Genomic DNA, 27,702 nt, shown 5'->3' on the forward strand with positions numbered 1-27,702 from the left:
CTAACTCTGTGGTGGCGTTGGTTCTGTGTTCATAAAACATAAAGGAGAGTCGGACTGTGACAAAGCAGAGGCAAGGGTTAACTGGCTTGTTGTAACGGTGAAAGCGTAATAAAAGCAGTATCTTCACCGAGGCACTATTCTATGGTTTTACTGTCAAACGAAACACCAAAGGGTTGCATTTAGCATGAATGACTTATTCACTACTTGCAGTGATTTTTGTTAATGATGAATCCTGCTTTTTGAACAAGCAATAGTAAATAATGTTAACAGCGATTACAAAAGAAGATTTATGTCGGTGGTCATCCTCTTTGAATGCAATTCTATGCATTACATGCAGTAAGAAAAAGATCATTTGACTGACAATTATAGCTGCTATTTCTATTTCGATGAGGGTACTCCACTACATAACGGATTGCAGGTCCATTTATTGAATTAAAGATTTTCTTTTTAATAGTTTTGAATGCAAGAGGTCCAATATTAAACATAGTGTCAAATGGTCTCACTCTAAATGGAAATCATTTCTTGCTTTAATTGGGCAAAATAACAAATGTCTGTGTGTTTATAAAAAGTTTTGCGAAAGGTTTCAATCCAAAGAATTAGATAAAGGAACCCCAAAACAGATGAGTGTGTCGGGGTCTTTAACAGCATGGTGTCGGTGAGGGGTTTTACTCGGCAGCAGCAATCTAATCCCAGCATTCAAAACTGCTGTCAGGACATGGCGCTCAAAAGAGTCATTTGATCACAAAGGTTTCTTCTTGCGTTTATTTCTTCAACCCGTTTTGTTTAACTTGTCTGCACTGATTTATTCTACTTACACACTTCTTATTGTTAAGTGGGTTTCAGCCTTTGTGTTTTTTAAATCACTCTATTGTTCTACTACTCGTACACTTAAGATACATTTCAATCTTGCTTTAATTTCAATATTTTTCAAACACAGTCTATCCAAAATGTGATGTTATGAATCATAATGTAGCACATTTATTGAGAATATAAGCCAGATGCCAAGTCTGTCTGTAACCGACCAAAACCCAATCCTTTCCTTTCTCAGCGATAGCTTACTTTGATCGATGAGTTGGTATGTTTTCTCAAAATAAATGATAATAAATGAGCAATCTTTATCATGAAGTAATTACAGAAAAGGTAAACTCTTGTTGTTACTTTCGACTTAAAACCTATAAATAAAATGATTTTCAACTGGTTTTTTTTGAATGAATTCATTCATAGGTTACTTTCCTTGCCAGTATAGTGTCTAAACACTGTAGGAAGAGCTGTTCATATTCATCAAGACTCAAGCCGTTCCGTCTCATAGTAATAGGCATATGTGGGTGGCATCCTTGTTTAGGGAACTGAATGCAGGCAAACACATGTAGCACACCTAAACACACCACATATTTTACAAAAAGTGTTTTCCATCCATGTGTGAAAAACAACACAAGTTATTTTATGCCAACTGCTGGTTTTATATCTAAAATGTACTTGGTGGCATCACATTTCGATTGGTATAACCAGATATAGTTGCTGCACAGGTGTAGTTGTTTTTGTTATGCATACAATGTTTTCTACAGACTGGCGTAGTAACAAATCCAGAGGATGCGTGATGAAACCACTCTATTACAGCTGCTTTAGAGACAAGCCGGTAGAATTTCTCAAATGCCTAAAACACTGAGTAATTAGCTTATTCCTGCAACTATTCAACTCGTTGTAATCCCTAACATATTTTTTTAAAGCACAACTGTCTTAAAGCTCATATTACCACTGCATGTGCTTTTAGAAAACTACTAATTATAAGTCACTTGACATACAAGTCAGATCCCATCCATTTGTCTACTGGTTGACAAAGTAAGCTCATTCAACCAAGACGTGGATGTCGCGCTAGCAAGCTCAAGTAGACAGGGTACATTCTTTGAAACAAGTGCGAAAAGAAACAGGCCATCACCCTGCTGCGTAGTTTTCTGGCATACTGAAGCTCCTCACTGAGGTGATTGTGTGACTGTGGAAGAGAAGTGAGAGAGAGTGGGAGGGTGGAAGGTGGGAGTGTGTACAGCGTCCATGTATTGTTTGTAAATCACCCTACTGGCAAAAGGGACACTCGGCTCTATAGCTGCCAGTCCACCAAGGGACACAAAGCCAGGTCCGGTGGGAGGTGGGGGTAGAGTGTGAGGTAATTCTATATGTGTATGCATGTATGTAAGTGGACAGTATGTTAGAGCGACGGAGGCGGCGTCTGTTAGAGACACTCAGAAGGGACGGCAAGGGAGAGTGAGCAGAGGAGCGAGGAAGACGGACGAGGGAGGGAATCTTGAGAAATGAGGGGGAGGGGGTAAAGATGGCTTTTTTTATGGTGGTATTGCTTTGACGGCTGTTTGGCAGAGGCGCCCAAGGCAGTGCCTGCTTGGATTTTATCCTGTCACTTAGGACAGGGACACTAATCAGGATTGGTCCTGCTCCCTACCCCACGAAAGGGGGGAGCACTTTCAGGCCATTATTTAAAAAAAAAAAAAAAAAGGAAAAAGAGGGAGCAGGAGAGTGAGAAGAATTGCCGTGGCACAGCAGGAAAAGCTAACCGCTAACCTCATTTACATGCAGGTCCAGGGAGAATGGGGGGAGAGCTTATTCCGTTTCCAATCTCCATGTTAAATGCTGGCCAGGGCAGCTGATGGGAATGAGAGGCATTGTTCGCCCCATGCTGCTCTTCCTCTCTCCGCTACACGAATACCTGCCTTGGTTTCTTCAAGGTATAAAAGATATTGCCTCAGTAAATTTAACCCTCACCTGAGATCCATATGAACTTGACATGCATTGTATGCAGCGGTTTACTTTGTGCAGATTGTATACTGCAGCCAACCCTCACAGGTCTATCTGTTCTGTCATAACCAGGTTGTGACCCGAGGCTGCCGCATTCAAAGCCATCCTTCACCCACTGAGTCTGTTCTGTGGTATAATGATTGCTATGACAACCATCACTTAAAGCCATGGGTAGGTGGAGGAGAGATGTCAGCTTCTCGTCTACTCTTCTGATGATCTCATTTCTGGCTGGCAGGTACAACAAGGTCAAACCACTGAAACTGGAAAAGTGGCTGCTTGCTACATGCAAATGACAGAACCGAGTTTCTAAACAATTACACTGCACTGTCTGAATCGACACAGGGCTAAACTCAGAGAACCACAAGGTGGGGGGGATATAAAAATAAAAAAAAGCTAAATCAAGGCATGTCAGACAGAATGAGATGTAGAGGGTGGGATGGCTGTCTTTGGCCAGCTATGAGCACAAAGTCTGGCTGTGCGTGCCAAATGAGGTTTTTAAACAGGGTTTTCAGGGAGGATTTGGGCTAATCTAGAAAACCTTCTGGAGGAAGTGCAAATACATCTGCCGCTGACCACTCCCCTGTAGAGTACGAGGGATTAATGACATGGCAATCTGAACCAACATGGCCCCCATTCAGAACACGGGTGGGGAGTGCTGTGAACATACGGGCAATCATAAGCCGAGCTACCTACGACCATTCATTCATTAACCAGCTCTGCTAATTTATCTAGCTCCATGCGTTTCTACGTCTGGTTATGGTTCTTAGAGGTACAATAAGCTACAGGGCTCTCAACTCTCAATGAATCCAGTGATTAGCTTATCTCATTAGCATCCCAAGGACAAACCCAAGTGACCAAATGCCCTTGGTAAACAACGAAAGGATGAGACCTGACTCACATCGTTTGTTTAATGCACTAGGTGATGCTATGACCACATTGTGCAAATGGGGAAGCCTTCTCCACAACACTGAATTAGTCAAGATGCTCACCTGCATTTTCAGCATCATAAATAACCTCACGCGGCACTGACAATGGCTTTCTATGAGATGACATCACATCAATGATTTTAACTTCTCAGGATTCTTGTCCCGGAGCCAAACACTTCCACTTCCTTTTAGAGGTGATATATTGTTTCCCTAGAGAGCTGTCACTGCCTTATGGTCGTACTATCCTGTGTCTGAAACCTCCCCTCTCCTTCTCTGTACTTTTAATCTCCCTATAAAACTGATCCTGCTTCCCAAAAAGCTGCAGACACACAGCTGTTAGCCTGGCTAGTTAAAGACATTAGCCTGTGCCTTGCTCTTGACTGCCTAAATGTGCAATGTGGAAACACTTCCACTCCACGAGAAGATAGGGGTTAGCATAGCTATTGCACTAAAGGCTAACTAGAGCCTGGCTACGCTTGAGAGAGAGCCTGTGTGCATGTGTGTGTGTAAGAGGCCTCCTGCCCTGCTCTACCCACACAGGAAGTGAGGTCATCTCATAGTACCGCGCTGTGCAGAGTGCATTCAGCGAGGGCGACAAAGATCAACGTGTTGGCCAAAAGCCATTTTAAGCCCCCTGGCAAAAATATACATACTCTGATGACCTACACAGGATTAATATGTTTCGAAACGCAGATTTATGGACAGCTAAAGCAGTAGGTTTGTAGAGAGAGTAAAAAAAACAATAACCAAAGCAGAATCCATATCCAAAAAAACGAAAATTAGATGCCACGCAGTGCCAAAAACTTCTCAATTTCACAAATTCCTCACTGCCCATAGGCAATGGTCTTCTACTAAGACAATTAAGGAAGTTCTTCATCTTTTTATATTGTAATTTGAGTACTTTCGAGGAGTGAAACGTGAGAGAGTCCAACAATAAATCACATCCCTGTTTAGAGCGGGCGTCTGGCACGACTGGCCGGCTTCAGCTCCCCAGACCACCACCTCCTCCTCCACTGCCGCCGCCTCCTCCTCCTCCTCTCCTCTCATGCTCTCCATCCCTCATGCCTGTTAAAGGCTTGTCCTGCAGGGCCTGGATGCACTTGTGTGGTACAACAACAGAGAAACCGCCCAAAGCTCTTAACAGCCCTTCCTCTCCACTTCCTCCCTCCCTCCATCTCCACTGCTACCACCACCAGCTCCTCTCTCCCTCTCCTCTCTGCTCTGTCTTTCCCAGCTGCACCGGCGAGCTGTTCTGTATGAACTGCTGCCAGCTGAAAGCCTGCTACTCCTGTGAGATTGCTATTACTCAGTGCAAGCAGGGCTCTGCGTAGCCAAAGGGCTGCTCTCCGAGCTGTAGATCTCCATGTTGTGACTTGTCAACACGGGAAAAATCGTTACCAAGGCTGAGGCACTTCCATTCCACACAGAGGGGGTTCTGATTGAGACCAGGTACTGTACTGGAGGTATCAGGTCGAGTACTGATACCTGATTTTCTGCTGCAGGAGGATGTATTGCATAGAGAAGGCACTTTGAAATGATTAGATAACAAACATCTTAAACAAAATACAGTTGTAACTTGTAATGAGATGCTGATAAAACATGAAGAGAAAAGGTTTGGAAACTTGACCATATCAGGTTTCTCTTTACCAAATGATCTTCATAAAAGATGCAAACACACAAGTAACACATCATAAAGTAGAAAAAGCAAGAACTGTGATGGTTCTGTTACATCCTTGGTAAATGCAGGACTCAAACAAAACGTTTGGTACTTGCACTGAGAATAAAACAGTAAACTACACCAAGAATATGACAAGAACCGCAATCCGTATCAACTGTAGCTGTGACCCCATCTCAATCAGTATTCAAAGAATATTCAGATAAAAAATAAAATACTTGGCCTAACTCCCACTCTACAGTAAATATACATTAGTATGGCATAACATTTAACAATCAAATATATACATAATAAAGTTCAAAGCCTCAAGCACAATATGTTGTTTTCGATAAAAGATGCTTTCCAACTATGTCCCTTTGCCATTACATATGTGAGCAACTTAAACACTTGGTGTGAGCTGTAGGGCTCAAAATACATCCCTCAGCATTGTCACTGTATGACGTGCTACGTAAGGTTAGGCAAGTTTACTCAAACTGATTATTTTACAACTTTTTTTCTGCTTGATAATGCAGCCTCTGCTTGCACAGCAGACCAACAAACACAAGTTTCTTATGATCAATTTATCACAGAACCAGTAGGGCCCTCATACGTCATCGATCGCAACCTGAACATTTATTTAGACTTCTGGGACCGATATCTAGACTAATACAAGCACATAGAAACACTTAACCAGCTCTTCTGCTGAAAAGACATTTGTGTTGCTAAATTATTAAACACTCACGCCTCTTTCCTTCCACTGACCTAAAATGTTTTGGTATCAAGAAAATGTGTGAGTTAAAGACGGGATTAGAGCAACAATTTAAGGGTGCAAGTCCAGATGATTTTCTTTTAAAAGCCATGTATCACAAATTCCAAATAACTTGGGTTTTGATTTATTTCTGATCAACTTCTTGTTGCCAGTTTACCAGGAATCCACAATGCTCTTACACATGATATCTAAATAATCTTTAGGATATTTTACATGGATGGGCAGGACTTTGACTACCATTACTGGGCGGAACCTTGACTAGCATTACCAACTTAACATCACATACAAAGCTTTTCTGACAAGACACAGCCTTCAGATATAAAGTTCAAAGGGCGTTCAGTGTCTAAGGTTATGTAAGGAACAACATTTCATATAACATACCGGCTTCAGCCTTAAAAAACCAGCTCCATAAAACAACACAGTTATGAATCTTCAAACTTCTTGCCCTGATATATACAACAATGTCGTTGTACTGAAGATGAGATTATTACTAATAATAATAATCACAGAGGCTAGAACGTGTTACTGGACAATTAGATCTCTAGAGCGATTTGACAATATGAAGGGATGGAGATTGATAAGTAAAGAAACACAGATTGCTCTTTTTAATACAACCGTTAGTCGATTGCTGAAAAAAAGTACACAGGCAAGCTTTTTTAAATGTTATGTTCTTCTTTGTTATTGCCATCTATGTTGGTTATTTGCATAAAAAGAAACAATTAAATAATATTATCAAACAATTAGGAAGTCTTCATTGTATTTCAATTTGCCAACTTGATTTGATTCAAAAGAAAGCTTGGCATTAGTAGTGTTATAAGCTACTAATGGCTAGGGTTAGGTAGTTAAACACGTCATTATTCCCTCCCTAGTATCTATTTTAAAGGGCTGTGAAGTCATCTCCCTCAAACAGATGTATTTATTAAAGTTTCTCTCCAAAAATACATTTTACAAGATCTTCAATTTACATACATCCGCCCAATACCCATGTTAACTGAATAGAGCATAAACATTCATCTCTAAGTTGTATTTACCCTGAAACACATCACAACACTGCTGCCTATGTGACTTGCCATTTTTCAAATAAGCCTAACATGTGTATAAGATCCACGTCATAAGATTTATCCAGGCCCATCAAACCATACTGGTTTATTCACATCAGTGTTTACATTTTCTAACAAGCAATACACAAAAGGCAGAGTCCACTGCGCTGTATGTTCGCTAAAAGCCGGTTCCTCTGCTCTCTGTGACAGTGTATGGTGAGCGAGGAGTCCACCACCTTTCCCCTGCCCTTTAATTCATTTCTAAGTTAAAGCCTGTGTATCATTATTCGCTTGAGCTCCACTCGCCCGACACCGCCAGAGCACCCAAGCCCCATCAACTTGAGGGGGGGACGTAGCGGTGGTGGTGAGGTACGGGATTCTTGGCAGAAATACCCCACAAATGTTATGGCAAGAGCGAAATGGAAACCTCCTCTAATTTTCCTTTCCCCTTAATCCAATGTTTTTCGAGCCCCAGCCCTACCAAGGTCATTATAATCATAGCAAGTGGAAGGGAGCCAGTGACCCGCCATTACAGTAAGGTAGAGAGCCACCCAGTCAGTCTGCTATTGGCTGATGAAGAGGAGTCAATTTCCGTCTAGAAATGTTAGAATTCTCCCTATTTGAAATGTAGATTACCAGTGGATAAATAGGCAGAAAACAAATATCTCAATATAGTTAAGGTTGTCTCGCTCTCTCAGTAAATATTTTTACATACGCACCCACTTAATGTTTAACATTTTGAGGACAAGTTTGACTTCTTGTTGAGAAATGTCAATGGTAATGTTTGACCTAATGACAACAGATTATAATATAAACATTTTGAAATAAAATCTGCCAAACAATACTGTATTACCCTAAGGGTTTTCACTATCTGACACTTTAAAGAGTGAATAATAAAGCAGCACCAACAATAACACACTGCAAGGTCATAAAGAATGGCAGTTTTCATTGTGGCACCAAAGGTCATGTTTACTTGTCAGAGTGAAGGCGCCATACTGTACTGTGACCTCCATAGCTGGCTTATGTACCTACAGACAAACACACACACACACGCACAATAGATCACTTTCACATGTGCGTGCCCTGCACACACACTTAAAAAATAGTCTCCTCTCACAAGCTGTGCCACAGACAATAGGACAGTGCACACTGGTCTACACAGGCCATATATCTGGGTCTGTGCTAAGATAAAGCACCTCCAGCATTAAAGCCAGTGTATTGGCTTGCCCTTTTTCACCACAGATGAAGAGATTTGAAGCTCGATATTGTGCTTGCTGGCTGGCACACCACCAGGGTGTTGTTGGCTGAATAATGAAAACACACAGACTGACAGCGAATGGCATGAGGTGACACTTCCATTCCAGAGTGGGAAGATCCAAAACAAAGCGCAAAAAGCTTCTGACAAATTCATACTTTCTGTTGACAGTTTGTTGACTGAGAAATAAAAAAAAACCTCCAAAATCATAAAAGGCTTTCATTTAAACCCAAAAACACAGGCACAGTAGTGCTCCAGTACAGCACCTACAGGATTACATGATTTCAGATACGTGGGTGAGGGGTATTTCTGTTTCAGACCAATTACAAAGCTGCTTAATTGAAAGGTTGACATGGGCTAACTTTGGTCCTCTTGTCCAAAAGATGGGAGATATTGGACTTCATGTTTGACAGATCCAGACAATATAATGAGGCTGCTGTGTGAAACAGAGCTCCACACAGCTTCATGCATTTTAATCGTTGGAGCTCACAATTTTTCTGATGTGACAGTGATTGATTTTTTTCAAATCAAATTGATTTAGCCTCTGTATTTTGTAATATTTGAAACAAATAAAACCAAAATATTCATTTTTTTATGAAGCACGGCTTCTTTCTTAATCCACCATCAGTGGACCTTACTAACCCCACACTGTTCTAAGCATCTAATCATGTATAAATGCCTCTAACAAAGGAACATATTGCAGAATGCACACTGCTTTAGGTACGAAAATCACTTACTACCGCATGTATTTCATGAGTACACGGCACACGAAATTCACTTCATAAAACACAGATTTTGGTAACCGATAAAGACATATTCATTGGACAAGCTCCCTAAATAAGCCTCGGTATGCAGAGTGGTAGTAAAGAGGCTGCAGTGGGTTATATATTAATATGTGATATATAAATATCATGACCCTGTTCTGTGCAGTTCAACCATATAGCTTACATACTCCTTATGCAGCATATCACTGTCCAAATATCTCCCTGCCACTCTGTAACACACTCACTACTGTCACCAAGTCCAAGTCTATGCCTCAAAGCCAAACAATGCCATTTCCCAAGTTCAACCCTAGGTCAATCCTCTGAGATGTGTATCAGTTAATAGTAACACAATAATGTAAAACTGCATTTTTGTGCACTTAGTGAAGCTACATGAATAACTGTATGTGCATGTTTTAATATGTCAATATTAAACTATGACAGGTGCAGCATGAGCTCATTCATTCTTTAATTCCTGTATATTTAAATGCCAGTAAACTGAGTAAAAGTCACAAGTAAAAGTGCTTTTCTTGATGGTGACTGGCTATGAACAACAGCTGGCATGTTCTGACATTTAAGAAATGAAGAAAATAGTGTGTCATAAGATAAATGTATTGGGACGTCGTTGATCTATAGATGAATCACTTAATTATTCATTACATTTTGCACACCAATATGACTAATTGAGCTTGCTTAGGCATGTACTGAGCAGAAAATGTTAATAGTCGTTGTCACTGCCCACTACCATCTAAGCAATCCTCTAGTGGCCGGAGTATGTTATCGCAGCTTTTTCATTATCTGGACTGATAAAAGGCACAATACGAACATCCAAGATACGGAGGGTCAAATGTACAAAAGTGGACCATCCTCCCATCCAAATCAACAACACGGAAACTACAATAGGTTTCTGCTGCGGTTAATTGTTTCTTAAAGCAGCATAGGAGAGGACAACTGTCGCTTCCCTTTTCTAACCGCGTTATTGATCGTAGTCTGTCTGCAATGAATGGCTGCAAAGGGAAGGGGGGAAAAACCCTGAACTTCAGGTGACCGACCATGGCTCTGACATAGCCTGAATGCAGACTGGGAGGGGTAGAAAAATAACACACACATTGCCTTGGGGTATACAAAAAATATTCTCTCCACACTTTTTAAAGTCGACGACAAACAAGCGCGAACAAATTCGGTTCCGTGATTCGGAGCAGCACAAACTACGAGGCGAAAGTTACACGTTTATCAGAGGAAATGAAGTTTACCGAGGTTGCTAGATAGCGCTATTGCTAACTAGGAACACTGGGGTATGGGGGAGCCAGACTCTGGATGTCTGATCCGACTGACCCTTCATTTTATTGCGGCCAGACTCCCAGATCCTCCCCTTTCTACCCGAAAAAGCGAGAAAGCAGAGGCGAGCACATTACCAAAAAACGCTCGGCCGTTATTCCGTCACACACACATTACCGACATGCCAACTGACCGCAACCTTTAGCGGAACCGGACCTCCTATCGATTATACTCTTTAATAAAGCCACGTATCATTTATCCACTCACTGCCTCAGCTAACGTTACCCATCGCCAACAACATGGCTGCCTCGCTCGGACCTAAAAAGGGAGAAATAACCTACGCCGAGTCTTTTGTCTGTTTCACCTCTTTAACCCTAAACTACTGCGCAAAACACACGGAGAGACGTTCAAAATGGTACAAATCCTACTTACGTGAAGGCAGGCGCTTGGGTTGCTCCTGCTTCCTCCTTGGCATTTTCCCCCGTTTTTAATCACATTCTCGTCCTTGTTTAGGGATAAGAAGAAAAAAGGTTTTTCCCATTGAGACTGGAGGCGCCAGTGATGGCAGGGACTCGGTCGTGCACCTGGCTTTGCTCGGTTTAAAGTGTATTGTTGGGGAATGGGAACACAGGCGGAGGAGGTGCCGCTGTTGTTGTTGCCGTGTCTTGACTATGGCTGCTCTCGGTGCAAGTGTGTCTCCGAGCCCCTAACTAACACTAATGCAGGGATCAAAGGGCAGCAACAGCAGAGCAGACACACACACGCGCGCAGGCACACACACACACACACACACGCTCACTCAAACACATTCACACGCTCTCTCTCACACACACACACACACACACACACACACACACACTCACGCACACACACAAACACGCTCTTGCGCGCCCCCGAGAGCAGCGTACGGACAAGGTGCCCCCAAGCTTTCAGGGTGTATTACTGAAAAGAAAATGTATTTGGAAAAAAAAAAGCAAAGATGGTATAAATCAGCAGAGGGACCATATTGATCGAATTGAATACATTAACGGAATCCATTTAATTTCCTGCAAAAATAATATGATGAGTGACGATAATAATTTATGCGAATGATGCAAACATTAATGTCATTTTAGACGCTGAGAAATACATAAAGCAGGGGCATGTCAAACATAAATGTAGCTTGCTTTAGCAAAACGGAATAAACGTCTATAACAAAATGTATATTTTAATTAAATCTAAGCATCCCCCTGCATCATGGTGGAATTAAAATGCTGAAAAGCTATTTTAGTATTTTAATATTGAATAGAGGGCTTTTTCTACACAGTGATTTTGCAAACTTTACATGCATTCTATGCTGCTATGTAATTGCAATGCTTATAATACTTTTAGATTTTTTTTGTATAGGAGTATAATTAGTATTATCGTAAAACCAGGAGGACTTATAGATTCAGAAGGAAAGACATCTTATTAGACCCACTCTTTTTCCTGAAAAGTTTCTATTATACCATGATTTTGAAAACTATATAAAAGTTGTTTGAAACAAAACACAACTGAAGGCTGCAACTTGAGCTTCATTAATTACATAAACATCATCATTTTCAAACATCCTATATATCAAATAGGTATATTTCTGTCATATCCTCCTGCCCCAAACTTCTCTCACACAGTCTTTATAAATGTCGTGCAGCTCATTTAAAAACTGCCTGCTGAGTTATACCTGGAATTTGTCTATTCAAAAAACTGGTTTTAGAGGAAGAAAAAGTACATTGTGTGGGAACCAGTATTAAATCAGGTCGAAATAATAACAGGTGTCAGTGTCAGAAAAATGTCCAACAGTTATCCAACCCAATGTAGTCATCTCCTCATCAAAGTTGAGAGAGCAAAACTGGCCAGAGCTGAATCCTCCTCCCTCTCAGCTGGGTGTTGGGGCTTTTTCACAGCGCAGCCTGTCCCCCACTCCCTGCTGTTGGACTCCTCCAGGCTGCGTTCTGTTGGCCTGCCGCGTTCTTTCACACCTCGGCCGTGTGTGAGGAGAGCTGTGTCTTCATCCCTCCATCCTCCATCCTCCAGTCCTCCTCCTGCCATGCCTTCCTCCCACCCCCAGTGGAGGCGCAGGAGGCTCGTTACCGTGGCAATTAGTGAAAAGCCCAAATTAGCCCTCTTGGCTGTCCACAGGTGACAAAGACACTTTGCATTTCTGCTAATTAGGAAACAGAACAACATGATTAAATGGGGCCTATCAGGAGGAGAGTGGACAAACATGTTCCACAAATAGAAAAGCGGTATGTATTATTGCATCTCCTGCATGAAATGATTAAGACATCCCATTAGGTTTTTCATTTGTGGAGAGGATAATGTTGGGTTGTGATACTGAATAATATAATGGTTTACATTACAATTTTAATAGACTTCTGTGAGTGTGTTTGTGTGTCTCAGTGTGTGCACACAGCTGTGTTTCTAACCTTCACCTGCAGACGGATAGTCTATGGACTGGTGCTCTGACCGCAGAGTGAATGAGCTGCTACAAGGCAAAAGTTAAATTGTAATTTTTACATTTCTTGCACATTGTGTTTTTGTGGACAGAACAAAATATGCATATGGCAAGACCTCTAGACAATTTCTCAAAGTACCTCAGGGAAAAGTACTCAAGTTCTGCTGGAAACACTGAACTTGGACAAATAGTTATAAATTAAGGAGTTTGTCCAACATACATTTGTGATTTTATGCTAGTGCACAAATAAGCCAGAAATAAGTTGTAAAAGAAGGAAAAGGTGACTTTAAGAGCATCCAGAGACATTTCCTGGTAGAGATCAGTTCCCATGTTCATGAAATGCAGTGCAGTGCAAACAATATTTTTATGATTCCACTAAATCATTGTAATGCAGGAGCTCTGTTGTATGTCCTGATGAAATCACAGATAACTGCCGTTACTCTGTGGGTTTCTAGATTTCCAAGAGCGATGTTTATGCTCACAAATGTGGTATTTACAATCTTAGGGAAGCTGAAATTCTCCTGCCGGATGACTTATTCAGTGCTAAATCATTAAGGGTATTTAATGACAGAAAACTGTAATATTAAACTTCATTAACAGATTGACTTATTCCAGACTGAAATCAGTGTAAAAACGGCAATCATCTGCATCCAATGCCAGCTACTAAACATTACTTAACCTCATTGCATTAACATTTTAATTAAAAAAACTGCAACTACTTTGCACACTTGCATAATGATTAAATTAGATTAGATTATACTCTATTGATCCAACGGGAAGTATCTTTTTACAGCAGCTTGTTTAAAAGGCATTGCACATGAGTTAAAAATAACGTAAAGAGAAATATTAACGGTACATATATCGATATAAACAGTGGAAAGATACATTATTTTAGATTATCAATAGAACACACAATATCAATATAAGGAATGAGTTAGAATACACTGTAACACACCAACTTAATACTACAAAAGTATATATATAAACATAAGATAATATATACCAAGGTTGTCTATTGTAAATAGTATCCTTTTTTATTTTTTATAAGTTGTACGTTTGCACTACCATTTGCACTTTGTACATTTTTAATATAACCTGCATACTTTTCAAGCAATGATTATTTGTGTTTTTTGTATATATTGAGTGTGTATGTGTAGGTATATATAGTAATGTATGTATATACATATTTTTGTATATTTTTTATGTAATACACCGGGCCTGTGAGAAACAGCATTTCGATCTTTCTGTCTGTACACACAAATTGAAAGATTGACAATAAAGTTGACTTTGACTGTTAAAGTGACGTCTTACTTTTTTAAAAATGTCATATTGTGTAATATAAATACTACATAGATATATGCCTTTCTGCTGTTGGCAGGTATATATTTACTATTTGTTTTTATTTTCTTAACTCAATGCAATGCCTCGCAACATTTTGTGAATTTGGGTTCAGTAATGTAAGTCCAATCACATTTTTATTACCAGAAAATAAGCTGCACTAGACTGGAGTTAGTGTTCATGGTGTTTTTGTCAAAAGTAAACCGTGGGGAGGTCACAGCCTGTTGCCTGACCCTGACAATGCCAGGCGGCTGAGGTAATGCTGGCAACAGGAGTCTGCTGATAGTAACCATGGTAACACTGACATGACCTCACTAAGGGTTGAACCTAAAGGTCATCCCTCTTTGCTCCGGGGACTCGTGCTCCAGCTACATTACCAGTGACAGCGCTCGTATTTCCCAGCTGGAACACTGTACACTAAACACATACACTAATACAAAGTGCCTCTCAGCGAATGGCCCTTTACTAACAGCCAAATAAGAGCTGTGCATTCTGCTTTTCTAGCTAAGTGGACATGTAGCATATACCCGAGATCAATTAGAACTGTTTCCCCAATAACCGGCATAGGTTCCCTGCTTTGAAAACAGCTCATATTGTCAGTCGTCATTATTACTACTTATTAAAACGGTTCCCTATAGTGGCACAACAGTTAGTGGGGGCCTAATGAGTTTCAGGTGCTTTCAGTGGAGGATGGAGCTGACTGGAGAGAAATAAGCTAACTTGCTTATGTGCCTTGGGGGCAAACTGAGAATCCTGCATTTTTTTTCTCCTTTCCTTGTCTATTTTTCTTCCTATCCTCTCAGGCCTTGTCCTGTGCGGGCGGGCGAGGCTGGTGGGGCTAACGTTAGGCTCGGCCAGTCAGATGTTGCCCTGGGGTAAACAGAAACATCTGTCCCCTGCCCAGCCGTGACTGTCGCTGAGTGATAAATCCTGGGGTGGCCTGTGCCAGCGCTGTCCGGCGTGCCACCTGTCCCCCCCGACTACACAACATCCCCAACCTAACTCCTGCACGGACACACACACACACACACACACACACACACACACACACACACACACACACACACACACACACACACACACACACACACACACACACACACTTCACCCTATTTGCACCCGCTCGCCTTCATCATGACAGTGTGACAGAAGCAGGTGGTTCACACCCTTTTTGCCCTCTGGCCTTCTACGCTCTCGTCCTCGGTTGGCACATTTATGCAGGGAGCGAGGAAAGGTTGTCGCCTCTAGCAAATACCAGCGGAGAGATCCCTGCACCCGGTTATTCAGCTGGTATGAAACTCCAAAGCCTGAAGCAGTGGTTTCCTTTAATCAGACATAAAGATTGCAGATCAGATAAGTTTCACAGAGGTCAACAAAATGCCCAGTGAGCAAGAAACAACATCAGAAAGTGCTGGAGATTTTAGAGGATGTGACTTCAATTATAATTTAGTTCTTACAGGATTTTTATGCCTCATCTGACTTTAAATTCAAATGTCTGACAAAAGTATGGTCACATACTGACAGACGTTCATACTTTCTGTTTGTCTCATGTGTTACTCTCCTACTGCCACTTCCTCTCTCACCGCTCTCTACTTTTACTAAAGTGACAGGGGCAGGTGGCCAACTTCCTGCCCTTTGACCTACAACAGTTTCCAAGCAGTAAGAAGACAGAGTCCTCTCTCTCTCTCTTTCTCTCTCACACACACACACACACCCACCCACACACCCACACACACACACACAACACACACACACACACACACACACACACACACACACACACACACACACACACACACACACACACACACACACACACACACACACACACACACACACACACACACACACACACACACACAGAGGAGGAGCCTAAGTTGGCCTGGGTGAACTTGAGCAGAGGTCTTGCAAAAGGCCCTGGAGGAAAGTGAAGGTCCTTCAAATCAGGGACAAGAGTTATTTTAGCAGTGCCAAACCTGACCTGCTGAATAATAACCCTGGCACACCAAAAAGAAAGTGATATGCCCAGTATCAAATGCAGCCCTATCTTCCAAAAAACATATTAAAAAAAATAAAAAGAATGATTAGTGGGACACTCGGCAAACGGGGTTCTAACAAAAATGTGCTCTTTTATCATTTGGAGCAGTTTGCATACTGAATTGCAGTACGTTTTTCACATAAAGTCACAAAGCTCTGGGACAGTAACACTGTCTGCCACCTGCCTCTAAATCACTTTTTCATACCAGAGGCTCGGGGAGCAAAAATAATTACAATATAAAATAAAACAATTACAAAACGTGTTATGAACAGCTATTCATATGTCCACCCTTCTGCCCTTGGCTGCTCGACTATCTTTCCCTCAACAATATGTTTGAATTTATCAAGCAAAAGGCCAGTGATAAATTCTTTATACCATTTAAAATAATATCAACTGAAAAAGCACTTCAACACTCCAACATGTTTTTTTTAGCAGTACTTCAGGCTTATGCACGTCTGTGTGTAGGATTTGCATGTTTGTTTTATGCCTCTATGTGTGTGTAAGAGGACCCCCGCTGATTGATGTCACTTCGTATTGTAATGGAGCGTGCTGAACATGTTCTGATATCTGTCATGTGTTACCAGACTCAGCTTGATTTTATAGCCATGGTCTAATAGGATATTGCCACCACCACAATTTGGATTAACTTCCATATCACTGTTGTTAAACCGAGTGAGATTTGTATGTGTGCACACAAATGACGGAGAAGTGGGGATGTCTATTTGTGCGCTTTGCTCCGGTCAATTTATTTAATATTCAGCACCTCCTTCATAATGTGTCTCTTCTGTTTGTCGCCACAATAGCTTTTAATTTGAATCGTTGCAAGAGCAGTTTTTCCCTCTCATTGATGCATTGGAAACATTTTGACCCTGTGTGAATTAAAGCACTGCTGTCTGAATTTGCTACGGGGGACAGAGTACTGGCAAGTGCTTTTGTGTTGTTTTTACCAGCCTTTTAGGATTGGCTTGCCTCTGATGCTAACACACACTTAAAAATGCACACATACACACAGGTATAACGAACCCTGGTGAAGAGGTCTGGCATGCTTTTGTCCGAACATTTTTTTGTCAGCAGGGAGCAGGGAACTCTATGCAGAAGAGGCTGCCCTTGCTCTGTGAGTCCTTTGTCTCCCCACATCCCCAGGCTCCACCTCTCTCTCAGCCAACCCTCCAATGGGAGAGCCTTCAGGTGTTGACCTTATCGGGTGGAGGTCAAAGCCAGGTCAGGGATCTGTTGCTAGGCTACCATCAGATAAGTGGCTGGGGTAGGCAGCAGTGGGTAGCTCTGTCATTCAGGGCTTGTCATGTAATCTTGTTCATTCACAGGTGATTGTCTGGACGTCAGAAAGGCTATCTGGCCCATACTGTTGTAATGAAACACATTAAAATATTAAAACCAGACATGCTGAGCATTGGCAGCTCCACTTGGCACATGCCTTTTTTTTTTACAGCCATGCCAACTGTCAGGCAGTAACATGAACCCTTTACACTCGCTTGTGTGGTTTGCTGTGTTAAAATGGTTGTAGGGCATAAGGTGCTTTTCATTTGTGTTTTCTTTATTTTGTACTTCATCTGATGTAGATGCAATAACATGAATAATACAATTAATAAATCATTGTAATAAAACTACATTTCAACTCAATTATTCATAGAAACAGAGATAAAAACTTGATATGTCGATTGGGAAAGAACAGTTTTACACTCATATCCATCTGTGTATACACAGTATGTTCTTTTCCTGCAAATAAACTGTATATAAATAAATTCATTCATGACTCGTGACTCATTTGGGGGTACAGGTGGGGAGGCATCTTGTTGTTTGCTAACCTAAGACCTTTTAAATAGAGTACAAAGAAGTGCTACAGCAGTCTGTTTGAAGAGGGACTGTGAGGGGGGAGTGAGGGAGGAAATGAGAGAGAAAGAAAAATAGAGAGATAGTTGTTGCATCTTCACACAAACATGGTCTGTTCTCCCACTCTGCCATTCCACCACCTGGACCGAGCTATGTGGGAGACTGCGCCACACAGTGACGGACGACACTAAACAGGACAATTTCTGTTCACACTGCGGGTCATATGGAGTAAGACGAGCTGACACGGCATCTGTGTCATATCACAGGTTCCTCTTTGGTGACACCTGCATTTTGTCAATGTCACCCACTCAGCCATTCAGGTTAACAGCCAGGTCTGGCAGAAAGTGGCCTTCAGAGGCCGTGTGAGGAGCAAGTCCTCGGACAGTTAGACATAAAGAAACCTAGATAAGGCACGTGGCAATTTATCCATGCCAGTCCTTGTACTGCAGCTCCAACATGGGATCTCGTCTGTTAGATTGGCGCATTGTGAAAAGAGGTTCTCAGTGTCTGGGCGCTTGCCAGCTGACATTCCACGGAGACAAATTGAGAGAGAGACTCCGGCAGATTTATCGGGCCATTGGCTCGCCTCAGGAATTCTCTTGTAACATGGCACTCCTGTGAAAGGGATAAAGAAATTAGTGTAAAACAGCCCCCCCAACGCCCCCTCTCCCAGAGCACCCGTTTAGATATCTAGTACTGCTTGTCCCCCCCAAACACACACTTCCTTTTTTATATATAAATGTCGATGAGTACAAGATGGATGGGTATGAGCTTGAGTCCTCTTATTTCTATGAATATTCAAAAGGGTGGGCAAGAGAGCGTTGCTGTATCCTGGCTGATGAGTCACAGGTCCTCAGTGGCAGGAAGCACTGCTGGTCAAATGACAGAGAGAGAAGGAGAGAGAGACATGGAGGAGAGAGAGAGATATGCGTATGTGTGGGATTTGAAAGGAACTGCTCCTGGCTGTCTTGGATATTTATTCCTTTCTAAAGCAATGAGGTGTTTGGAGAAAGAGGCCAGTTATATTGTTAATGCTGAAGTGAGAACAGGGAGCATTCTTTTGCACTTGTCCTAACAGACTCTATGTGTGAGTGTGAGAACATGTCTCCTGACCTGGGATATTTTAATTGACTTTCTCCAAACTGTCTCGAGAACATGAGCATACATTATTTGAATACACGATAAAATACAAATGATTAATTATTAATTACTGGTATAAGCTTCCCTGTTCGAAATTCACTTTCAGGTTTTGCATACAGTAGAGCCCTAATGCCATCTCCCCATATCATCTGTCAACATCTAGAGGTTATCTGCCAAGTTGATGAACAGAGAGATTGGCTATGAAACACAAGGTGTGACAGTATGGCAATATGTTATAGTATGCAGGCAAGGCTCATCAGGAAAGAGAGGACGAGCGGCTTTGTTCCAAATGTCACGATGCATATTTATGGGAGCACTGGAGTGGCTCCTTGTATAAGCACCATTCACCATCTATCAAGCAAAACCACTACAGTGTCTCTGACAACTTGGTAGGATAGTGTTATGTGACAAAGTGAGCAAACCGGGCGATCTGCTCATAGCTCGAGCCAAATTTTCTTGTGAAATTGACTGTCATTTAGACAGCTGTGACAAAAAAGCATGCTGAGGTTAAAAGTGTAATTATAAGTTACTTTGCACATAATTATTTCCCTGACAGGATGCTACTTGACAAACTTATCCAAACAAAAAATGTTTTAAAGGATGGATTAATGCTCTTTTTTCTTACATAATGCGATAAAGGGGAACAGTGGGATGGCTGGTTTTAAAATGCTTTGCCTCCTTGGCCTGGATTGAGATATTAAAGGGAGGTGAGAGAGGGAAAGTGACATGACAGGGTGTCACATACAGAAAGACAGACGGACAGCAAGATACAAGCAAAGCCCTCAGCATAAGCTCCACTGAGCTCTCTTTCCACTAAGGACGATCTCAGGAGAGTTGTGTGCTGGCTGGCTGCACCCGAGCCGTATAGCACAGGACGGCAGTCTGACTGTCTGTCTCCACTGCCACTCCTTTGGGAGAGAACATGGCTCCAGGGCTGAAGCTGATTTGAGATGGTCCCAGGACAAACCCCTGTGGGACACCAACCAGGCAGAATTGGTTCTCTCAACCTCTCATCTGAGGCTTTTGAAAGCAGCAGAGCTTGGTTGCTGTGTGGAGCGACAAAACAGTAGGAAGGCTTTCATTTTGAATGTGAGCAGCACAGTGGATTTCCTCCAAATTACAGGGAGTGATTACATCCCACCTTGTCTGCCATGTGCCACCCCCTTCTCTCAGCAAGGGGCCCCCGGGTAGCCAGCCACTGTCAACTGTTAGTGATCACAGCTGAATCATTTAGTGGAAGTTGAGAGGTGTGTAATTGGCACAAAAATAATAAAGAGCTAAACCAAAAGTAGTCATGAAACCTGTAGGCTATTTACCAATGCCTCGGATTTTTGATTCTTTATTGCAATAGATATGTTTTTCCATTGGATTTTGGAAAATTGCAGAAAATAAAAAGCAATTTATGATTTTGAAATCATCACAGCAATTGATAGAGAGAGAAAGAGCAATTATAATATTCAAACAAACTACATGACGGCGTACAGCTTTACGTCAACACAGTTATCAGTTATCAAAGGCGCCCTTGTCTTCGCTGTGAATAGGTTTAGTCGTCTCATTTAGCAACTTGTTTGGAACCGCTGCTTTTAAGACACATTTAATATTCAGAGATTCACAAGTGAGGTGTTGTTGTACATTAATAGTTCAAGCATGTGTTGACAACAGACCTTATTTCAGGCATCTAACCAATAAATGTATCCAAAAAAAACTATTTATATTATGATGAAGGGACCGGAAGTGCTAAAACCAGTGAGACATTGTGCCACTGAACAGTTGCACAGCCAGTGCACAGCCATGGAGGGAGATACAAGAGCTTTGAACAAGTGTGTTTTTAAAACAACCATTGATGCCTAAAAAGCAACAGATCCAAGCGTGCAGCCATGCAGCGGGGGTTTCCTGCCCCCATTTTTGATGGAAGAAAGGTTTCCCATCACTTCTAAGCTATTGCCTCCATACAGTTTGGGATTACATAGAGCACGAACAGGGACACTCTGTTTACCAATCAGTTTTTTTTATTTGAAAACTCCCCCAAGCTTTTCCATTATCTACTCCATATCAAGCTTGACCTGAAGAGAAAACCTGGCTTCAGAAGGGTCAATGCAGTCCAGACCTTCTCCGCATCCTGAACAGCCGACCCTCGCCCCCACCTCCACCCCCATCCTGCATATTGCTTTAGGACACAAGAGGGATGTGCACTCCCCTCCTCCTTATTCCCGCCCCTGCCTCCTTTGGTCCAGTCTCCATTTTCAACCTACAATAGCATCTCCAGTCACCATAATCTTTCTATTTCACTACCCCGCCCCTTGGGCTTAAGAGGTCTGGAGATGGATATGGGATTTGTCTCTCAATTGACAGCACTGCTGTTGTGCTTTCTGGCTGTGTCCACTCTTACGGATGGTCAGAGCATCCTTCTGAAGAAAAGTCACTCACTGTTTGTCCAGACATTGAGCATTAAAAAATGTAACTTCATAGGGCTGGTGAGCAGAAGAGCCGGACAAAAAGGAGCTAAAGATACCTGATTGATTACACTAATAATTGTATTACGTACGAGCGATAAAGTATAATGTACAGTGGGACTATTACTCATTATAATAATGCTGGCAATAAACTCTAATGGTATATCATTACTGCTGCTGCTTTTACTACTTTCTTAAAAGTACTTCTGCTACCTCTGCTACCAATACAAATATGTTGTTGGTTATAACAGGAATAATGAAACCCTCTTTATCAGCGTCCCTTGTTGTCAGAGCTTGCTTGGAAAATGCGAGTGACAGGTTTGTGTTTCCGCTAATGTATTTGCCCTTTGCATACACAAATCCGATTCTCTGCGGTTGCAGGATAGCGCTTTTAATATCATTATAATAAATGATATTTTTAAAAATGTATAATTACTGTAACCCAGGCAAAAAACCTGCATTTATTAATTGTTTTAGCAACTTGTGTGCAGCTGCACCCACCTGTGAGCACACAACTGACCTAACGTTTCTTTTAACGTAACGATACTGTGTTTATTGTCAGCAAACAGTTGCTTATTTACACATATGGAGCAACATAACTTTTATTTTAGAGTTATCTTTCTCACCACTTAAAGGAGAACAGATCTTGCCATAGGAAGTAAATTGATGGAAAGCTGCCTCACCACGAGTGATTTCAAAATGTTGTCTATATAGTTCATTGTTCAATATGATATGTATAATAATATAATATATGTTGTTAGTCATCAGATGGGTTAGAGCTAGAAGCAAAACAAAACCTGCTAATACTTATGCATTTCACTACTATTATACGGTGGTAAAAAAAAAAAAGGCCTTGGTATTTAAAAGTGTACTCCTACGCAATCCAATTTTAAATAATTTATAGGATGCAGAATGTGGGGCCATCACTGACATGTAAACCGTGGTAGGAAGTGAAGCTGATGGTGATTGTAAACCCCAATGTCAATAATTACAATTAACCTCCATTTCAGGTGAATTAATATTTATCCTTTGTGAACTTGTTGCAGGTTACTAGCAAAACACACTCATCTCAGGGCACCTGGATACTATGATTTGTCTGGGATTGCTCGGTTCATGTATATTTACTCATACCCTACAGTTACCAAACTGCCTATTAAAACATCTATTGCCAGTGAGGACGGAGCTTCGGTCCTAGGTTTAAGTTTTATTTTAACCATAAATATAATGCCCTGGGGGGAAAAGGATCACGTTAATATTAAAGTATAGGTTTGATGTATTAAGCAATCAATTATAGTTACATTTGCTGCATTCAGCTGCATAATGAGTTAAACCTTCTAAACAGCAGAAATACTTTCTATTGCGGTGAGTAAGGCCATCTATTATGATAACAAAGGACGGGTAAATGTAAGTGCACAGAGGTCATATTTTGAAGGCAACAGAGATAAACTGGGATTTTTTTTTCTTTCCAAAAAATTCCTTCAAAGCAAGAAACAACGAAGAGAACAGGGGACAGGGGAGAAAAAAACCCTCTTCATTGAATATTCATTAACCGTTGCCTAGGTGTATACATGGCTCTTAACCACTCTTGTTTATGACTTAAGGACTTGTAGTACTGACCTTAGTTTAACACAGCAGCAGATACCAAATTAACCTCTAGCCTCCACAGGGCTAGCCATGCCCTGCTAACAAGCAACCTGTCTAGACACACAAGAAGTACTTTATGATCCCACCTCTCACAATCGCTCTCTCTCTCTGCCTCTCTCTGTCTTTCTCTCTGTCTCTCAACCTCTCTGTTAACACGTACCGGCACATCCTCTCCCTACTATCCTCTTCTATCTTTCACCTCAACATTTCATCCCTATTTTGCCCCTGCACCATTCATCATGTACCTCCCAAGCTGTGCAGTGTTTGGGTCATGCACCCAGCAACCAAAGTTTTTATCAGATGGTGGACTTTCTCTTATCCTTCACAACACAGCCTGGCCGTAGCAGAGTAAAATAATAATGGAAAAATCTGTAACCTCAAGGGTGCTTGATTTCAATTAAATTCACAAAAAGTTAGAACAATAGTAAAGTTATAATGCCTTTTAAAAAAGCATCACGTTGCTATAATAATTTCAAAGCAGATGTCCACATGACTATTGTAAGACAAGGAGTTCTATAAAAGATGGCAGAGAAATATATCAAAAGTAAAAACAGGTCACTTAACTCAATGTGTATCATATGCATGGTATAACTATGACATTGTAAAAGAGAAATATTACAATCATTTATCTTAAAGGTATAAGATTATAGAAATAAAAATAGATTTTAATGAAAGGACAAATCTAAAAAACAAACAAATGTTGAGGCGATTGGATTTGTTTTTATTATACTGTATGCTAATATCATCAATGTGCTTGATTCCTTTTCCCTGACTGAGAATAACAGAACACCAGATGTTAGTCTTTAGTTGAATTAAATTGTTGTTTCGTCAATGTTTTGTGAAAAAGTGTCAGAAATTAGTGTAAATGCGGGTTTATTTCCCCAATCCAAGTTGATGTATATATTGCTTGTTTTATTCAACCAACAGTTCAAAATCTCAAAATATGCAGTTCATTTGGGATGCTGACTTTTGCTTGAAAAGTGACTAGAGCGATTTATAACATATCAGCTAACTGCCAACCCCTTACTTATCAGTTAGTTGAATAATTGTTGCAACCTTACTGTACTTACAGTCTGCACCAAGATCCAGAAATGTCTCTCCTTCCTTGCAGGCGGATCAGACCTGAGCCTGTACATCTGGACACCAGCTACAGGTTCACTGTCCAACAGCAGCCAGTTCTCAACTAGACTGTGACAGTTTGCAGTGGTCCATGGAAACTGTGCTGTAAAAATATAGCGTAGTGTGGGAACACAGTTAGAAGCTAGGTTAGAAGCACTCCAGTAATTACTTTTAAGAAGGCCAGGTCAAAATGTAAAACTACCTTTAATCATTTATCCACATTAAAATGTCACAACAAAAAGGTCATATTCAGGTATTAAGGTTTATATTCTTCTTAAAGGAATGTAAAAGTAAATTGCAAGATAACACATTAATATGTTATACAAATAAAACATGTGTAAAATGGATGAATTTGAGCTTTTTGTTTTTATTTTGTCATTTCATGGTAGCACTTTAAGAGAAATCTGAAATGTTGAAAACACTTTAACAGGCGTATCCACATACATGCAACGTTTGCAAGTTGGTGATGTGTTTAATAAAACTTTGTGTTAAACACTCTGAAATATTTCAAACTCTCGATGCAGATATTAGCCCCAGTGTCTGTCTACATTTCTGCTCATGTAGTTTTCTCTTCACACAAAATACAGCTCCGGAAAAAAATAAGCCTTTCCAGTATCTGTTGAATTCCAAACCAGAGAAATGTTGTTAGTAGTTTCTAAAATACAATGAAAAATAAATAAATCATATAACTGAAAGACCTATCTATAAATAGTAAAACCAGAGGAACTGATAATGCTTCAGTGGTCTCTTGTTTTTTTCCGGATCTGTATGTACCGACGCGCTCTTAGGATTTTTGTCCTCGCTCGGTCTCCGTATAGTACACGCATCTGATTGGTGAGTACTCGGTCCATGCCTGATACAATCGTTTGGAAGACGTACGTCGGGTAAGTGAAACACTACCAACCATTTAGATAACAAGATTTATAAAACCAAACATCTCAATGTGTAGTCCGCTTTATATTCAGTAAACGTATACAATGTCGCTACAAGGATAGACACCCTTTCACACCATTAAGTGCAAGCCTTTTTCATTACATAGTTGGCAGTTAGCTACACTCATTAGCTTAGCGGCTAACGCTACTTGTCCATTCAGTATTAAGTTAAATATTCCTGACTAAATCAGTGGTTTGGGTCAAAGTGAGATACATGACTACACGTTACGCTCACGACTCACTGAAGGAAAATCCTGCTGTTAAATTAAACGAAACGACGCCGTCAAGCACGGGTTAGCTGCCACGATGCTAATGTAGCTAGCTGAAGGAAACACCATAACAACGTCACTTGTTTCTGCGACTTTTTCAGATCATTGCCAAGATGAGTTTGAGAAAGCAGACACCGAGTGACTTTCTGAAGCAGATTATTGGGAGACCTGTGGTGGTCAAACTGAACTCTGGTGTGGATTACAGAGGTAATGCACCCGAAATGTACAACCTATCCCATTGTTTCCATTGTGTGATTTTTGAGCAACAACAATACACGTGTGTGATCTGTCTGCAGGTGTCCTGGCCTGCCTGGATGGTTACATGAACATTGCCATAGAGCAGACTGAGGAGTATGTCAACGGGCAGCTCAAGAACAAGTATGGAGATGCTTTTCTAAGAGGAAACAATGGTAAGGTTCTCCATGTTATTAGTTTATCAGCAATTCGAAGACATTTTGGCATTTGAAGAAGTGAGCATGTGTGCACAATTGTGTCTTACCAGCAAGTAGCTGGAGAGGACTTGATACTATAAACACAGAAACCATGAACTTTTCAAACTAGAAAAGGTTTTAACTAATAATTAGACATTGCTCTGTTCTATTAAAGTATCCCAGTGTACAATTTCAATAACATATTTATCCTCCAGAGATGTCTTTTGCTCAGTCTTAGAGCGTTGTGGGCAGAGATATGTGTTTGATAGTTTCAGATGGTGCCACTTAACAAATGGGTATTGTTCAACAAAAAGGACAAACATCAGAAAAGTACTGACATTGTATGAAGATATTTTTTTTCCTCATTTCTTTTTAAACTTTGTACATTTAGTGGTCCTTCAATTGTTCCAAAAAGTGTGAACTAGAATATTGATGATGCTTTAGGGCTTTAGGAGCTTTTAAAAAAAACCTACGTTCACTCTCAAACTTTGATTAATAATTAAAAAAAATCCTAGCACGTGTTTCATTAGTTTTGTATTCACTATAAAAATCAATGTCTACATTTCTTTCCTGATTTTCCCTACACCAGCCATGCACTGTATTTACTGTTATTCCCTCTTGAGTATGAGTCATGCTGGCCAGTGGAGTTCTCTGTGTGATGAAAGAGCCAACCGCTAAAGATAGGGCTATTTTAGTCAAACCAGAGCAGGCTCATAACCTAACTGTTTTTCTGTACAGTCTGCAGCCGTACACCTCTACCCAGAGTGACCAGTGCAAAAACAAGTCTACAATTGAAATGTGTGCTCACATTGAGATCTACATCAGTGAGCCTGTGTTTCCCACAGAAAATGTATTTGTGGTGTACCATGGGAAGTGAAGGGTGACTGCAAAGAGCTATTAGCGTTAAGGGTCAGCCTTAAAGAACATTGTATCTACATGCCAACTATAAATTCCATATGAATGTACAATTGCAGCAGACTTGACCGCATCAAATGAACACGTAACAAGAAATGATGTGTTTAAGATGCCATTGTGTTTATACCGTAAAACTATAGGCTTTTTAATGATTGTTGTTTTTTCTCTCCACAGTCCTTTACATCAGCACCCAGAAGAGGAAAGTGTAGTGAAGACCATTCTGTTTTGTTTTTTATTTTCAGTGGACCACTGTCCTATGTTGTTGTTTCTGTAAAACCTGAATACTTGTGTTTGATTTTGTAAAAACGGAATATGTTAATAAATCCTCAGTTTTGATTTACATCTCATTTGTATGCATTTTGGTTTTAACTTCACAAAGATAACGGTTTGTTTTCTTTCCTCAAGCGTTGTTCGTGAAATGTTTTAGGCTGGGTTTGAAGTAACGGTATCATTTCAACAGGCCTTGTTCTGAAAAAGTTTGTTGCTCATATCTATTTTTTGGATTTAATTCTTGAATATATCAGGCTTCTCCTGTGCCAGTGGGATTTTAGAAGGGGAATACAGATTTTTTTGGCTTAAATAACACGTTTATCCCTGGAGGAAGCAAATCT

General features: G+C 40.8%; 2 protein-coding genes across 4 annotated transcripts in view; one reads left to right on the top strand and one right to left on the bottom strand.

Annotated features, from left to right (window-relative positions):
• The window catches only part of znf827 (zinc finger protein 827), a 63,851-nt gene extending 52,594 nt beyond the window's left edge, over positions 1-11,257 (bottom strand). For both annotated transcript variants that reach the window (XM_063884088.1, XM_063884087.1), the window contains exon 1: positions 10,921-11,257. In XM_063884088.1, coding sequence (XP_063740158.1) covers positions 10,921-10,963 — 43 coding nt within the window. In that variant the 5' untranslated portion in view covers positions 10,964-11,257. The remainder of the gene's footprint in view (positions 1-10,920) is intronic.
• Positions 11,258-25,287: 14,030 nt separating this feature from the next.
• lsm6 (LSM6 homolog, U6 small nuclear RNA and mRNA degradation associated) lies at positions 25,288-27,433 on the top strand. Of its 2 annotated transcripts, none has more exons than XM_063882779.1 (4): positions 25,288-25,428; positions 25,847-25,952; positions 26,042-26,155; positions 27,266-27,433. In XM_063882779.1, the coding sequence occupies exons 2-4, from the start codon at positions 25,859-25,861 to the stop codon at positions 27,298-27,300; spliced, it is 243 nt and encodes an 80-aa protein (XP_063738849.1). In that variant the 5' UTR covers positions 25,288-25,428; positions 25,847-25,858; the 3' UTR covers positions 27,301-27,433. The 2 variants fall into 2 exon arrangements, with proteins under 2 accessions (XP_063738849.1, XP_063738850.1); XM_063882780.1 differs by lacking the exon at positions 25,288-25,428 and adding an exon at positions 25,493-25,769.
• Positions 27,434-27,702: the final 269 nt, after the last annotated feature.

The sequence above is a fragment of the Eleginops maclovinus genome, chromosome 5 (assembly GCF_036324505.1).
Source record: "Eleginops maclovinus isolate JMC-PN-2008 ecotype Puerto Natales chromosome 5, JC_Emac_rtc_rv5, whole genome shotgun sequence".
NCBI lineage: Eukaryota > Metazoa > Chordata > Actinopteri > Perciformes > Eleginopidae > Eleginops > Eleginops maclovinus.

Coding starts and splice junctions, on each gene's coding strand:
- lsm6 (XM_063882779.1), top strand. CDS start 25,859: ATGAGTTTGAGAAAGCAGACACCGAGTGACTTTCTGAAGCAGATTATT. Junction 25,953..26,041: donor CTCTGGTGTGGATTACAGAG/GTAATGCACCCG, acceptor ATCTGTCTGCAG/GTGTCCTGGCCTGCCTGGAT. Junction 26,156..27,265: donor TTTTCTAAGAGGAAACAATG/GTAAGGTTCTCC, acceptor TTCTCTCCACAG/TCCTTTACATCAGCACCCAG.